Genomic DNA, 12,082 nt, shown 5'->3' with positions numbered 1-12,082 from the left:
GGCCTGGTGCCCGCCGCTGTGGCCCCTGGTCCGGTGCGGCCGGGGCCAGAGTGCCGGTCGCGGGCTGTGACTCCCTGTCACCCGGACTCTGTCCTGGAGACGCCAGCAGCTCCGCAGGCATCTCGGGCGTGGCCAGCTGCCGAGGCCGCGCCGGGGAGCCCGGGGGTGGCTTCTGCTGCTGTGACTGACGGGCGTGTGGGCACTGCCTGCTGTCCGCCATCAGTGCTTTGCACCAGTTCGTCTGGCTGCCCCGTCTGGTCCAAGGCTGGGGCCACCCCGGTTTGTAGGGGGCTCCTGAGGCTCAGGGGAGAGGTGCGCTCCACCCCCGGGGCCCCAGGTCCCTGTTCAGCAGCCCTTTGTCCCCTGGGCCCTGGAGGCTGGGGGCCCCGGCCCCCCCAGGCTTTCCGGCCCAGAAGTCGGCTGCACCCACTTTGCGTCTGTGCTTTTCCAGTCAGAGGTGAAACGGGAGTTAGCATGGGGCCGGGGCGAGGCCCAGCGCCAGCTCTGTCCTTGCCTCGCCCGAGGGACTGTCCGCCGGTGTCCAGCGACTGCTCCGTCAGCCCGCGCAGCCGCGCGGCACCTTGCGGGGCAGCAGCCGGCCCTGGTGTGCGGGCGTGGCTTTCCCGCTGGCTTTCTGATCCCATCGGCTGCAGGGACCGTCGGCCTCGGAGGCGGGAGCAGCGCCCTGGGTGGGTGCGGGCCCGGGAGCGCGTGGGTGCGTGTGTGGGGCCGGCACCCCCTGCCCTCCGGCGCCCCTGGCTGTGCACCGCACGTGGGGAGCAGCTGTCCCCTTGGCCTTTCTGCGTCCTGGGGGAACCCTCAGTTCCCGAGGCTGGAGCCCCTTTCTCTTAGCCCTAGGGTTGTGCTCACAGGGGCTGTGGGGCCTCGGAGCGTCCGGCGGCCAGAGGTGGAGAGGCTGGCCCAGAGGGCAGCTGCCCAGGGCTTTGCGAGGCGGCCTCACGCTTCCCGGCAGACCCTCTTCCCGTGGCAGCGCCTGGTCCCGCGGGTGGGGGGGAGGGGCGGGACACAGGCCGCTTCCCGCTCCCGGGGGTCCGGCTCCCGCTCCTGGGCTGCGTGGCTGCACTACGGCCAGGAGGCCCGGGGAGTGGGCAGCCCGGCTGGGCTCTGTGCCCGGCGCCCGCTGGGTGCTGCCGGTGAGTCGCGGGCCCCCGCCATGTCTTGTTCGGGTGAGGGGAGCGCGGCACCGTCCTTCCTGGTGGCACGTGTCGGGGTTCCACGGGCGGCAGCGCCCCCACCCCGCAGGCCAGCCCCTCCGCCCTGCTGAGGGACGGATGCTCAGGCCACTGTGGGGTCCAGGGTGAGGTTTGAATGTAAAAGTGAAAATCCTGAATTTGTTAAGGGCTTTCTTTGGGGCTGGAACATGCAGGAATTTTCTGTCCCTCTCAATTCTCTCTTAAAATTTAATGCTGCCATAAAAATGATGGATCACAAATTATTCCAGGGAAAACGATATTGAAAGACTCTTGTAGCTGTCAGAGCAGGAGCGCTGGCCCGGCGGAGACAGATGCGGCTGGAGAACCGACGAGGAGACGGGAAATGGCGTCCTCCGTGGGGGCCGCCCCGCGCGGCCTGCCCGGCCGAGGGACACCGGTGTCCTCGCTCCGCAGTCGCGTCTGCCCCGAGCTCCTGCAGCGCCGGGCCTCCCGGGAGCACGCGGGGAAGCCGCTGGCGGCCGAGCTGTCGCTGGGCGGACCCACACGTGCCCAGAGGAGTCTGCCCCACACGGGCGTGGCCGGGTACCCGCGGGGGCGCCGTGCGTTGACGCCCCCTGGACAGCCCGAAGCCCCTGGGGGCCAGCGACTCTGTCCCATCGGGTGCTTTTGGACGCCATTCCGTGCGGCTGCTCAGAAGCGATGCGTGTTCTGACGCTTGGGTTGACCCCAGCGCAGGGATGGAGAGGCCCAGAGCCGACGAGGCCCCGGGCCCTGCCCCTCCCGGGGAGCCAGCCCAGCCCTGTGGGGGTGCGGAGACCAGGCCCCAAAGCCCGGCTCTGCCCTCGCCCAGGCCAGCCGCCACACCTCAGGAGGCCTTGGGAGAAGGGACCCCGCGCCGGGGGCTTCCCGTTGGCGACGTCTCCATGACAACTCCGGAGGCGCTGGAAGCAGGCGATGCGGGACGCTTCCTCGGGGAAACAGGCTCGTTGTGAAGTGGTCGTTGTGGTTCCCGAGCCAGGTCCACACCACTGACCCCTTCCCTGTCCAGTGCTGGTCTGCCGCACAGCTGGTCTTTCCTCGGACCACAGCGACCGTCCCTGGGCCGCTGCGGGTGGGGATCACTGACACGCCGAAGCCCAGGCCGCCCTCAAGGGCAGGAGCTCGCGGTCCGGTCCAGGTGCTGCCTCTGCCTCTGCGTGGCCGACCCGCCGGCTGTCCCCGGCCCAGGCTGCTCTGCGGCGTGCAGGTCACAGTCCCGCGCCTGCTGGTCCCTACGGGGCTGCTGTCTGGCTCTGCGCGCCCCGGCTCTGCCTTCCTGGCCCCCGCTCTGTGCGGCCCGGCGGCCCGGCGTCGTTCCTCAGGAAATCACAGCAGAGGCTTTGCTTGCACGGCCGAGCCGGCGCTCCTGATCCCGGCAGAGGCGGCGGTTCCCGCCCGAGCGGCCCAGAGCCCAGCTGCACGCACCCGAGGCCGGACCCGCGCCGGTGCCAGAGGCCGTTGGTTTTTATTTCAGTGCCAGAAATTACAAGGAAAGCTTAATGGCGCAATTAAAGGTGAAAAATTGTTCCTTTTATCACAATTTCTCTATTATGAAAGCGAGGAGGGAGCTGTTCCTTTGCCCGGCTTCCTGCAGTCCAGAAAGTGCGTCACACAGAAGGAATTTGCCTCCAGCTAACCGCGGAGTGGTCCTGGGCCCACGGGCTGTCATTCCGTGAACAAAACCAGTTCCGCTGCGGCACCTGATGCAGGCCGGTGCCCGAGACGGTGCCCTGGAGGCCGGGGGCTGCCTCCGCCACAGTGGGGGGCGCAGGGCCTCGGGGGCGTCCTGCCCCAACAGCCCCGCTCCGTGGGGGGCGGGCCAGCTCTGAGATGGGGGTGCCCCGGGCCTCGGGGTGGGTGGGGACAGGGGCTGCCTTGCGCCTGCGCCCGGGACCCGATTGACGAGGAAGCGATGGGGCTGGAGCCGGGCCCCAGACGTGACCGGCCCCTCCGCGCGACACATCTCAGGAAAGATCAGATCAGCCCCCAGGGGTTTTCTTTTTCTTTACGAAAAACCCTCAACGCGCCGACGAGCTGCTGCGCGAAGCGAAGTCGCTCCTGTCACTTTGCCACGACCAGACTCCGCCGAGTCTGCAGCTTTGTTTGCCGTCTTGCTTCAGCACTTCTGTTGATTTCTTATTTAGAAATTAAGATTTATGTCGCCGCTGCAGCGCCCTCCCTCTGCACGGGCCACCCTCCCGCCCACGCGGTTCGTGTCTGCGGCCGCCGCTGGCTGGCGCGTTTGCACGGACGGCTGGAGTCACGCGAAGGGCCTCCGGCTTTGTGCAGGCGGCGCGCTGACGCGCCTTCGCGGCCCGCTGGATGGCTTCGCTCACGTGCCCTGCCGGCGCCGGGCCGGGTGGACGAGCCGCGCTCCCTTGTGTGCGAGGCGCCGGGCTGGAGGGGCACGGCGGCCGCTGCGGTTCCCGGCTCGCGCTCAGCCGTCCGTCTCCCACCGGCACCCGCGCTCCTGGGTCACGCGTGGGGAGCATCCGGTGCCACCGCCGCGCCCCCACCCGCGCAGAGCCCTGGGGCCCCGGGCCCTGCGGACCCGCCCCCAGCTCCTCTTGGCCCGGGTTGGGCCTGGCACACCCGCGCACTTCGTCCTGTTGCTGGGGTGTGGCCACTTTCCCCGGCCACGCTCGGCTCTGCCTGCCAACTTGTCCTTTCGCTTGGATAGTTTCTCGTGTCGGTCCTCGGGGTGCACAGACTCTGCCCCGGCCCCGGGCTGGCCCCGGCGCCCGCGCGTGCGCTCAGCCTTTGGTCACGCGAGTGCCGCACCGTCTGTCGTCAGGGCTGCCGAGTTTCACATTTCCCGCCTGACGCTTTGGGTCTGGCTTTCGCACGCCGTGTCCCGATCCCCCCCCCCCCCCCCCGCCCCGCTACCCCGCCCCCGGGCTGTGCGGCACGAGGGAGGGCTCTGGGGTGTGTTTGCCACGCGGCTCGGGCGTGTGTGGACTTGCCGGCCGGCTGAGTCAGGACGGAGTGGGGGCCTTGTGCCCAGCGCCCCCCGCCCCCCCCCACCGGGTGCCGCGAGTCCTGTGCGCCCGCACCCCTCCCTGTCCTCGGGCTTCTCATGCCGTTCTGGTCTGTTCCACAAGACCGACTTTAGCGCACGCATCGCCTTCCACGGCACAGGCCTGCTTGGAGTTTTGTTGGAAATGAGGAGAATCTGAACCCGGCGTGGCCGCCGCACGCCACGGCGCCCTGTCTCTGGGGCTGGCTGCCGCTTCTGGCTTCGAGAGCTGGAAGAGCAGGTGCAGCTGGGCCGCGGGGCGGAGGCGGGTGGCCCAGGAGGCTCCCTCGCGTCCAGCCTCGTCTGCGCCCACGTGGGTTTGGCGCCCCAGTGGGCATTTCTCATTCGTCCTGGGAAAACCAAGCAGGAGATGTCGTTTGGAGCAGGCTTGGGGGCAGTGCCCGCAGCACTGGCAGAAATAAATGCAGTTTTCCCCTAAAGAAAACCACCTCTGGCACAAGCCTCAAGGCAGGTCGGCAACAAAGTCCCAAGGAGCGTGAGTGCCAGCGGGGCGTGCCCCCAAGAGTGGGCGGGGCTCAAGCTGCCGTGGCCCCAGGGCCGGCGCAGGCGGGAGCGGCCCGCAGATGAGCGGGCCGCTGCGCGGACGGGCGAGGGAGGCCGAGCAGGCCTCACGTGGTCATATCGGGGTGGAGGGCCCCGGGCTGCGAGATCGGCCGCAGTCAGCGCGACAGGACTCGGCCTGGCCGCCCCGGCTCTGGGGACCCGCTGGCCGCTGCGGGCCGAGGGGCCGCGCGGGCTCCCCGCAGGAACAGCCGCGCGTTTTCAAGCAGCTTCTGGCCGCAGGCGGCGTCGGCTACTAAACGTGGTTGGCCAGGTCTGGCCTGCGTCCCCGGGGCCCCGCCTCGGCCGTCTGGAGGAGGTGGCGCTTGGGGTCGCGCCGGGGCCGTCTGCCCACTCGCCTGTGCCAGCGGCTGGCCTGACCGGGCGGCGTCCGTGGGACGAGTCTTGAGGGCCAGCGGCCTGGGCCTTCCGAGGGCCTGTGGCCGGGGCGGGACCCTCGCCCACGCCTCCCGTCTCGCTCTCCCCACAGGCCGAGCCCGAGGGCTTCTCCCGCTTCCACCTGTACGTCTGCGCCGCCTTCCTCGTGCGCTGGAGGAGAGACATCCTGCAGGAGAGGGATTTCCAGGTAAGAGCGGCTCGGTTCTCCGTGGAGAGATGTTTACTAGGATTTAGCTCGTGGGGTGATGATGGGAGATTTTGGGGGGCGCCGCTGTGTTCACTGCCACCCTCCTGCGGCGCACGGAGGCCCGGGCTGCGCCTGCGTCGGCCCGGGCGGCGGCATGTGGGGCTGTGCGGGTCAGCACGCGGTGTCCATGGCTAGCTTGGGGTGTGGGCCGCAGGGGCGGTGTCCGAGGCCCGTGGCCCGGCGGCGGTGGTGCAGGCGCCTTCGGTGGGGTTCTGCGGGGCTGCCTCGGCCTGTGTGCTCTGGTTCCTTTGGCAGCAAATGTCACGAAATGCCAAGGCAGAGATCAATCATCTTTACCATTGTAAGACATTTCAAAGACAAAATTGGGTCAATTGGCAGCTAATCTCTAAGCGGGTTATTGTGCCTCCGTGTGCTCTGAGCGCCCCTCCGCTTGCTGGCCCGGGGGCTGCGTGTCTGCGGGACCTACTGGCCGCTCGAGCCTGCTGTGGCCATCGCTCGGAGGGCCCGCCCCGGCCTCCTGCAGCCCAGCGTGCGTCCCGAGCTTCTCAGGAGAGGGGCCTGCCCAGCAGGGGACATGTGGGTAGCAGAGCCTGCAGGCAGGGGCAGGCTGGGCTGTGGGGGGCATCAATGCCTCTGAGAGGCTGGTCAGTGCGGCCCCACGGCTGCTCTGACCTGCCACACCCAGGACCCTCACTGCTGCCGCCTGAGGTCTGGCAGGGCCTCGCGGGGCCACTGGGCTTTGACTCAGGCTGGAGGTTCCTCCTTGGGGGTGCGCTCACAGAGGAACGGGGAGGCCTGGCGCTGCCTGGCAGAGAGCAGCGGGGCCGGCCCCTCTGGGCTCCTCTGGACTCCAGCCAAGGCCAGAGGCGCAGGTGGCCTGACTGCTGCCTCTGGCAGGTGGGAGGGCCGCGGGGGCTGGGGGTCAGAGACAGGAGAAGCCCACCCTTGGGGTTCTGGCCAACCCCTCTTTCTGCAGGGGGCTGCGCAGGCTCCTCCCTGCTGCCCCAGTGCCCCCGGGGGCCCCGACTTTCTCCAAGGGGCCTTCTCGGGGTGCGGGGCTGAGGCTCAGAGAACAGGGCCTGTCGTGTCAGAGGGCAGCCAGGTCTCTTCCTCGAGAAGCCCCGCCCCTCCAAGTGGCTGCCCGGACAGCACTGGTGGCTTGGCAGTGACCCTTCCCGCTCTGCGGTGGGCGGCGGGAGTCTGCCGCGGGTGCTGCCCGCAGGCTGGTCTCAGTGTGGAGCCCGCTCCTCTGCGGCCTGGGAGGCGCGCTCTGCTCCCTTTGTCCATCTGTCCATCTGCTCGTAACCCAGAGCCTCATTGCTGCAGCAGCCTCGCCTGGCCCTGCCAGCTCAGGCACCGGCGAGGGAGCACAGTGACCACAGGCGTCTGTCCGGGCGGCCTGGAGCGCAGGCCCGGGGCCAGTGTCCAGGTCTGGGGCCGCCGCCCAGAGGGTGCTAGCCACACTGCCTGAGGACACCGGGGGGCCCGTGTGCTCTCTAGGCTGGGGGCACCCAGGGGACCCCTCAGGACCCTGAAAGAGGAGGGGGAGCATGAGGGGGCGCTGGTGCTTATTACCCTGCGGGGGGAGGGCCCTCAAGGGCGGGGCTGGCCCTTGAGATGACGGAAGGGGAGGGCTTGCTGCAGCTGCTGTTGCTGCATACACATGGGCACACACGCACACACACGCATGCACACACATGCACACGCGCACACTTGCCCTCAGACTCTGCGGAACAGGCAACAGAAAGGCCTGATCCTGTCCTGTTTTGCTCTCTGAAGAACCAGCCCTTCCTCCTGCGGGCTGCGGTGGTTCTGCTGCTGTGCTGGTGGTGGCTGCCTCCCATGTGGCAGGCGTGGCCCTGGCTGGGCGTGCGTGCTGCACGCTGTCAGCGCTTGGCGCGGGCTGCCTCTCCACCTCGTGTCCCCATGGGATGCACAGACCCTGGCCCTGCAGGCTGGCTTTTTGGGGGACATGTCAACCTGCAGGATGGACAGGCCCTTCCAGGACGTGCCTTGTGGCCGGCCTCTGACCAGGCGCCCCCTGCTGGCTACAGGGCTGGGAGGGGTGGGGTCTGGCCGTGGTGCAGGGGTGGGCAGCAGCTCCAGGTGGCCGGTGCCACCATGCCCACGCTGTACCCTGGCCTGTGCTGTGGCGGCCACAGCTCCTGTGCTGCACCAAGGTGGCCTGTTCTGCCTGCTGGGAGGTGGCCTCTCTGCTCAGCCCTGCTCCTCTGGCCTGGCGCCCGCGGCTTCCCGATCCTCCCAGAGGTCTCCATCGGGCCAGCCTGCCCGGAGGTGACGCCCGGGGCAGCCGGAGCCAGGCCTTGGCAGCGTCTCTCCCTGTGCGTTTCTGCCTGGGAATTCGTCTTGCTGTTAAGGTGATCCCTCCACTCAAGTCATTAATTGAAAGGCCCTTATTACCTCATTACTGGTGTTTGATACCTAAGGCAGATCGGCTTGGAGAGCCTCATCTGTTCCCTCCCCCAAGAAGCGTAATTGCATCCCCGCCTCGTTAGAATGCCGCCTCCCGCTCGCCCACCTCCTGCCCACTGACCTGTGTGCCCCTCACGGCTCCGGCCCCGGGCACTGCCGGCCCTGGAGGTGCATTCAAGCAGGAGGTAGGAGGCTGGGTGGCCGCAAAAAGCCCCCGTTTCCTGGAGACCGGCCCTCCCACCCGGGGGGCTCTGGCCCCCTCAGAAGCCTCCATTCTGCAGCCCCTGCCCCGCAGCCTGCCCGAGTGCCCACACCCCTGTGTCCCTGCTGCGGGCTTGTTCAGCAGCAGCTGGTCTCCGGGCGAGACCGCAATAGAGGGGCCGGGGCAGTGCCTGTGGGCCTTGGCGTGGGGCCACCCTTACCCAGGAGGCGATGGCCAAGGGTGCACTGTCCCTTCCCTCCAAAGCCCCCAGACCAGGTCCCTGCGGGTGCCTGGACCAACCTCCCCGCGCCCGCCCCCAGGGCCCCAGCAGGAGGTGAGGATCCTTGGCTCGTCTCCACCCTGATGCCCCCGAGAGTGAAACGAGAGGAGGGGGTGAGGGAAGGTGCCGCCTCACGCCCCACGTTCCACCCAGAAAGCCCTCGTGCGCGCGGGGTGTTCATTCTGTTACCCTAATTAGTTTGAGGATTTTCAGGGCAAACAAGATAGGATTTCTCTATTCAATTTTGGGGTGTTTGTTTTTTGAGGTAAAGCACACAGAGGCCGTTGCACTGATCTTTTAATTCCTCATGCAAAGAAAATATCTTTGCTCTTCTCTCATTTGTGTGTCGAATTCTCAGCGAGGGTCGTTGGCCCAGCCAGACTGGGCGTGGGCGCAGCTCATGTGTCCGCCTGGTGTGGTGTTGCCATGCCAGGCACGCGCACCGGTCCTCGTGCCCTTCTGCAGGGCGCCGGGACCTCCCCATAGGGCCAGGCAGCTCGAGAACCTCTGGCCCGGGCACCCCCACGGGGACTCCCCAGCCCGCCGAGCCCCGTCCCTGCCAGCAGCCCACTGGGGCTCAGCGTCTGCCCTGGGCCGGCGCGGCAGTCTCTCCGGCCGCCGTGAACGCAGGACACAGGTGCTCCGGGCCTGTTATCCTCATCGCTGCGCTGAGGGGGGCCCTTGCGCCCCGTGATCAGACGCTGGGGCCTGGAGGTGCCGCATGGGGCCGAGGTGGGCTCGCCTGGGTTCGCGCCTGGAGCTAGCCCAGCGGACAGACGTGCCAGGGCTGCTCCTGCACGCTCCGCCCGGGCGCTGTCCCCCCACGCGCTGTCCCCTGGGCGACGGGTCTGGGAGAAGGTGCGGGGAGAGAGCCCGACCTTGGCCGTGGCCCGGTAGGGCCCCTTCTGTCTCCTGGGGACGGGTCCGGGACCGGAGCCCCCTCCCCACCCCTGCTGGGAGCAGGAGCTGGCAGCGCCCACCCTGCCGGCGCTGGGGAGACTCTGCTCTGCGAAGACCTCTGTGGACTGACCAGGCCACGAGGAGCCTCTGGCCCCAGAACTCCAGCCGCCGCGGCCGGGGTGCTCGGGGCCTGTTCATCCCGTGAAGGCAGACGGGATAGGTCCCCCAGCTTGTGACCAGGACGGGTTCGTGGCCCCGGGGCGAGGCCTGGCGCGTGCAGGAGCGTCTCCTCCTCCGGCCGCCCGGCCTAAGGCCGCATCTCCCGCACGCAGGGCGGGGCCTCGGGTCTCCTCCAGTCTGGGGCGGGTCCTTCATTCCGTCCTGCCGGTGTTGGGGGAGGTTAAGGTTTCGGAGGAACGGCCCCTCCTCTTGGCTGGACGGGGCTGGGGCCGGCCGGGCCCTCCCTCCATCCTGGCCGTCCCCGGGTGTTCCCGGCGGCCCTGCCGGCGCGCTGAGGCGTGCAGACGTGTAGCCCGCGCGCGGGCCGGGCAGCCCTCTTCAGAGAGAAACGGGCTCTCAGGGCGGGCTCGGCTGTGTTCCTTGCCTCCCGGAAAGGTCATCCGGATAGATTTTTCCTTCTTTAGCATTGCGGGCTGCGAGGCCCGGGCATTTCTATTCTCCCTCCATGCAGGGAACCCGGGGACTAAATTAGATTCTGAAATTGAGTGTGCAGCGGAGTCGGCGTGGCCGTAATGGGAGGGGATTGCTCCTCACCTTGCAAGCAGCGAGGTCGTGATAATATGGAGCGAAGTGGATTAAAAATAAAGCCAACGGTATTTATTTACGACCTGCCCAGAATTGGGTTGGCACCGTGTAAGTCGCCTCTAATGGTGAGAGACAGCAGATTGATGCTGATCTGTCCCCGGGGACACTCTGCCAGTGAAATTTGCTCCGTGAATTCAATTTAAAGGCCCCAGAAAGTATCCAAAATGCAAAAGGAAATGGGACCGAGGACGGGGCATCAAGCCAGGCCCAGCGCGCGGCCGCGGAGTGGGGCGGCCTGGGGCGGGGCGGGGGATGCAGGGCCCATGTGGGCGGCACGCGTCCGTCTGTTGAGAGCAGCACACCTGACGCGGGCCCACCTCCCGCGTGCCAGGCCTGGCAGTCCAGGTGGCAACGAGGAGCCCTGTCGCCAGGAAGCCGAGGCCCGCGCCCCGCCGTCCTGCATCCGTGCAGGGCGCCACCGCGGTCCTCCCAGCCACATGGGCTGTGGGGGTCTCAGAGGGGCCCCACGGCAAGAGACGGCCAGGGCAGAGGTGGGCACGGTGGTGGGCCCCCCTCAGCTGCCCGGGACACCCGGGAGGAGGCTGCGAGGAGCGGCTGGGCAGGGTCTGCGGGCTGCTGCGTCCCGCAGGCGGGGCGCCGTGGGGCCTGCTGGTCTCTGCCACCTGTGGGGTGGAGGAGGGCGGCACCTCAGCCCAGAGCCCCAGCCCCTGCCCCGTGCCCAGCCCTGGCCTGAGGGAGGAGGGGCAAGGAGAGGCCGCAGGTGCGCCTGGCAGATGCTCCGGAACCGCCGAGAGCTGCCCTGCCTCCCTGACTTCCAGAGAGAGCCCGTCTGGAGCCCCTCCCGGCTGCAAGGCCTCGCCGCCCCCGTCGCCCCTCGGGCCCCCCCCGGGCCGCACGGTGCCCGCAGTGAGTCACCGGCCTCTCTCTCCCCAGGAGCTGCTGCTCTTCCTGCAGAACCTGCCCACGGCCCACTGGGGCGACGAGGACGTCAGCCTGCTGCTGGCCGAGGCCTACCGCCTGAAGTTCGCCTTCGCCGACGCCCCCAATCACTACAAGAGATGAGCCGGCCGGAGCGGCTGGGGTCAGCCTGCCGGGAGCTGGCCAGGCGGGGCCCGGATGGGGTCCAGGGCCTGGCCGGGCGGGCGGCCTGTTTTCCGAGATACCAAAGAGAGCCAGGGAGGCCCAGCCGTGTGGGCCGAGACGGGTCCCTGGAGAGGCCTTGCCAAATGACCACCTCCGCCCGCCGGGGCCGAGGGCGCGCCCGCTGGAGAGGCCGCTGCCTGCCGCCGGGCCGCCGGGGCAGCCCCTTGCGCCTGCTTTGCAACGCAAAGTTCTATTCTGTTGAGTGAAAGAGAATAAAACACAAACTGAAATGTGAGGCACAGCCTGACCCCCGACCCCTGCCGTCCGCGGCCCCACGGCCAGTGCCTGTTGCTGGGCCCAAGCGAGGGGCCCTGTCAGGACCGCACCCCCATGCACCGTGGGGCTCCCCCACAGTGCTGGAGATGGGGGCTCCCGCCTGCACAGCGGGCGCCTGGCACAGGTGTGTGGCCGGCGGGGACCGGATGGCCCTCGGGTCATGGCCACCGCCCTGACCCCTGCTGTTCTCGGGTCTCCTGCCTCGGCTGCCAGAGAGGGAGGAGGGGCTGGGGGGGCACGGCGGGGGTGCCTCTTTTTGTGAGCACTTCTTGGCTTGGGCCATTCCGTGGGGTGTGGCACGAGCACAGGTGCCAGCCCCCCCCACCCCACTCACCCCCTCCCCCCCGGTCAGGGCCTCCTGTACCAGCACCCATCAGCCCCCTCCTGGGCGTCCAGCAAGAGTCTCCTGGGGCTCCGCCCAGTTGGCTGAGTGACCCCCCATCGTGCAGCCCGATGTCGGGGACTCGGCAGGCCTGCCTGTCGGGGCGACTCGCTCTCCAGATGGGATCCCGGAAGCACAGAGCGGTCCGGGCCCCTCCTGCGAGCGTAATGGCGAAGGCCGCGTGAGGCGTGGGCGACCCGAGCCCGAGCAGGTGTGAGACACGGGCATGATGGGACCGAGCAGCCGCCGGCTTGGCCCTCGTCCCTGACTCCCCTTTGGGGG

The 12,082-nt window shown here is 68.7% G+C and overlaps 1 protein-coding gene across 1 annotated transcript in view; it reads left to right on the top strand.

Moving 5' to 3' along the window:
* Positions 1-11,677, top strand: part of TBC1D22A (TBC1 domain family member 22A) — a 97,526-nt gene extending 85,849 nt beyond the window's left edge. Inside the window, exons 12-13 of the mRNA XM_037513374.2 lie at positions 5,282-5,377; positions 10,933-11,677. Of these exons, the coding sequence (XP_037369271.1) occupies positions 5,282-5,377; positions 10,933-11,061 (225 nt within the window). The 3' untranslated portion in view covers positions 11,062-11,677. The remainder of the gene's footprint in view (positions 1-5,281; positions 5,378-10,932) is intronic.
* Positions 11,678-12,082: the final 405 nt, after the last annotated feature.

Source organism: Talpa occidentalis, unplaced genomic scaffold (genome assembly GCF_014898055.3).
Source record: "Talpa occidentalis isolate TD23 unplaced genomic scaffold, MPIMG_talOcc4v2.1 talOcc4.16, whole genome shotgun sequence".
Taxonomy (NCBI): Eukaryota; Metazoa; Chordata; class Mammalia; order Eulipotyphla; family Talpidae; genus Talpa; species Talpa occidentalis.
The sequence above is the reverse complement of the archived record's forward strand: the minus strand, read 5'-3'. Positions and strand labels throughout refer to the sequence as shown.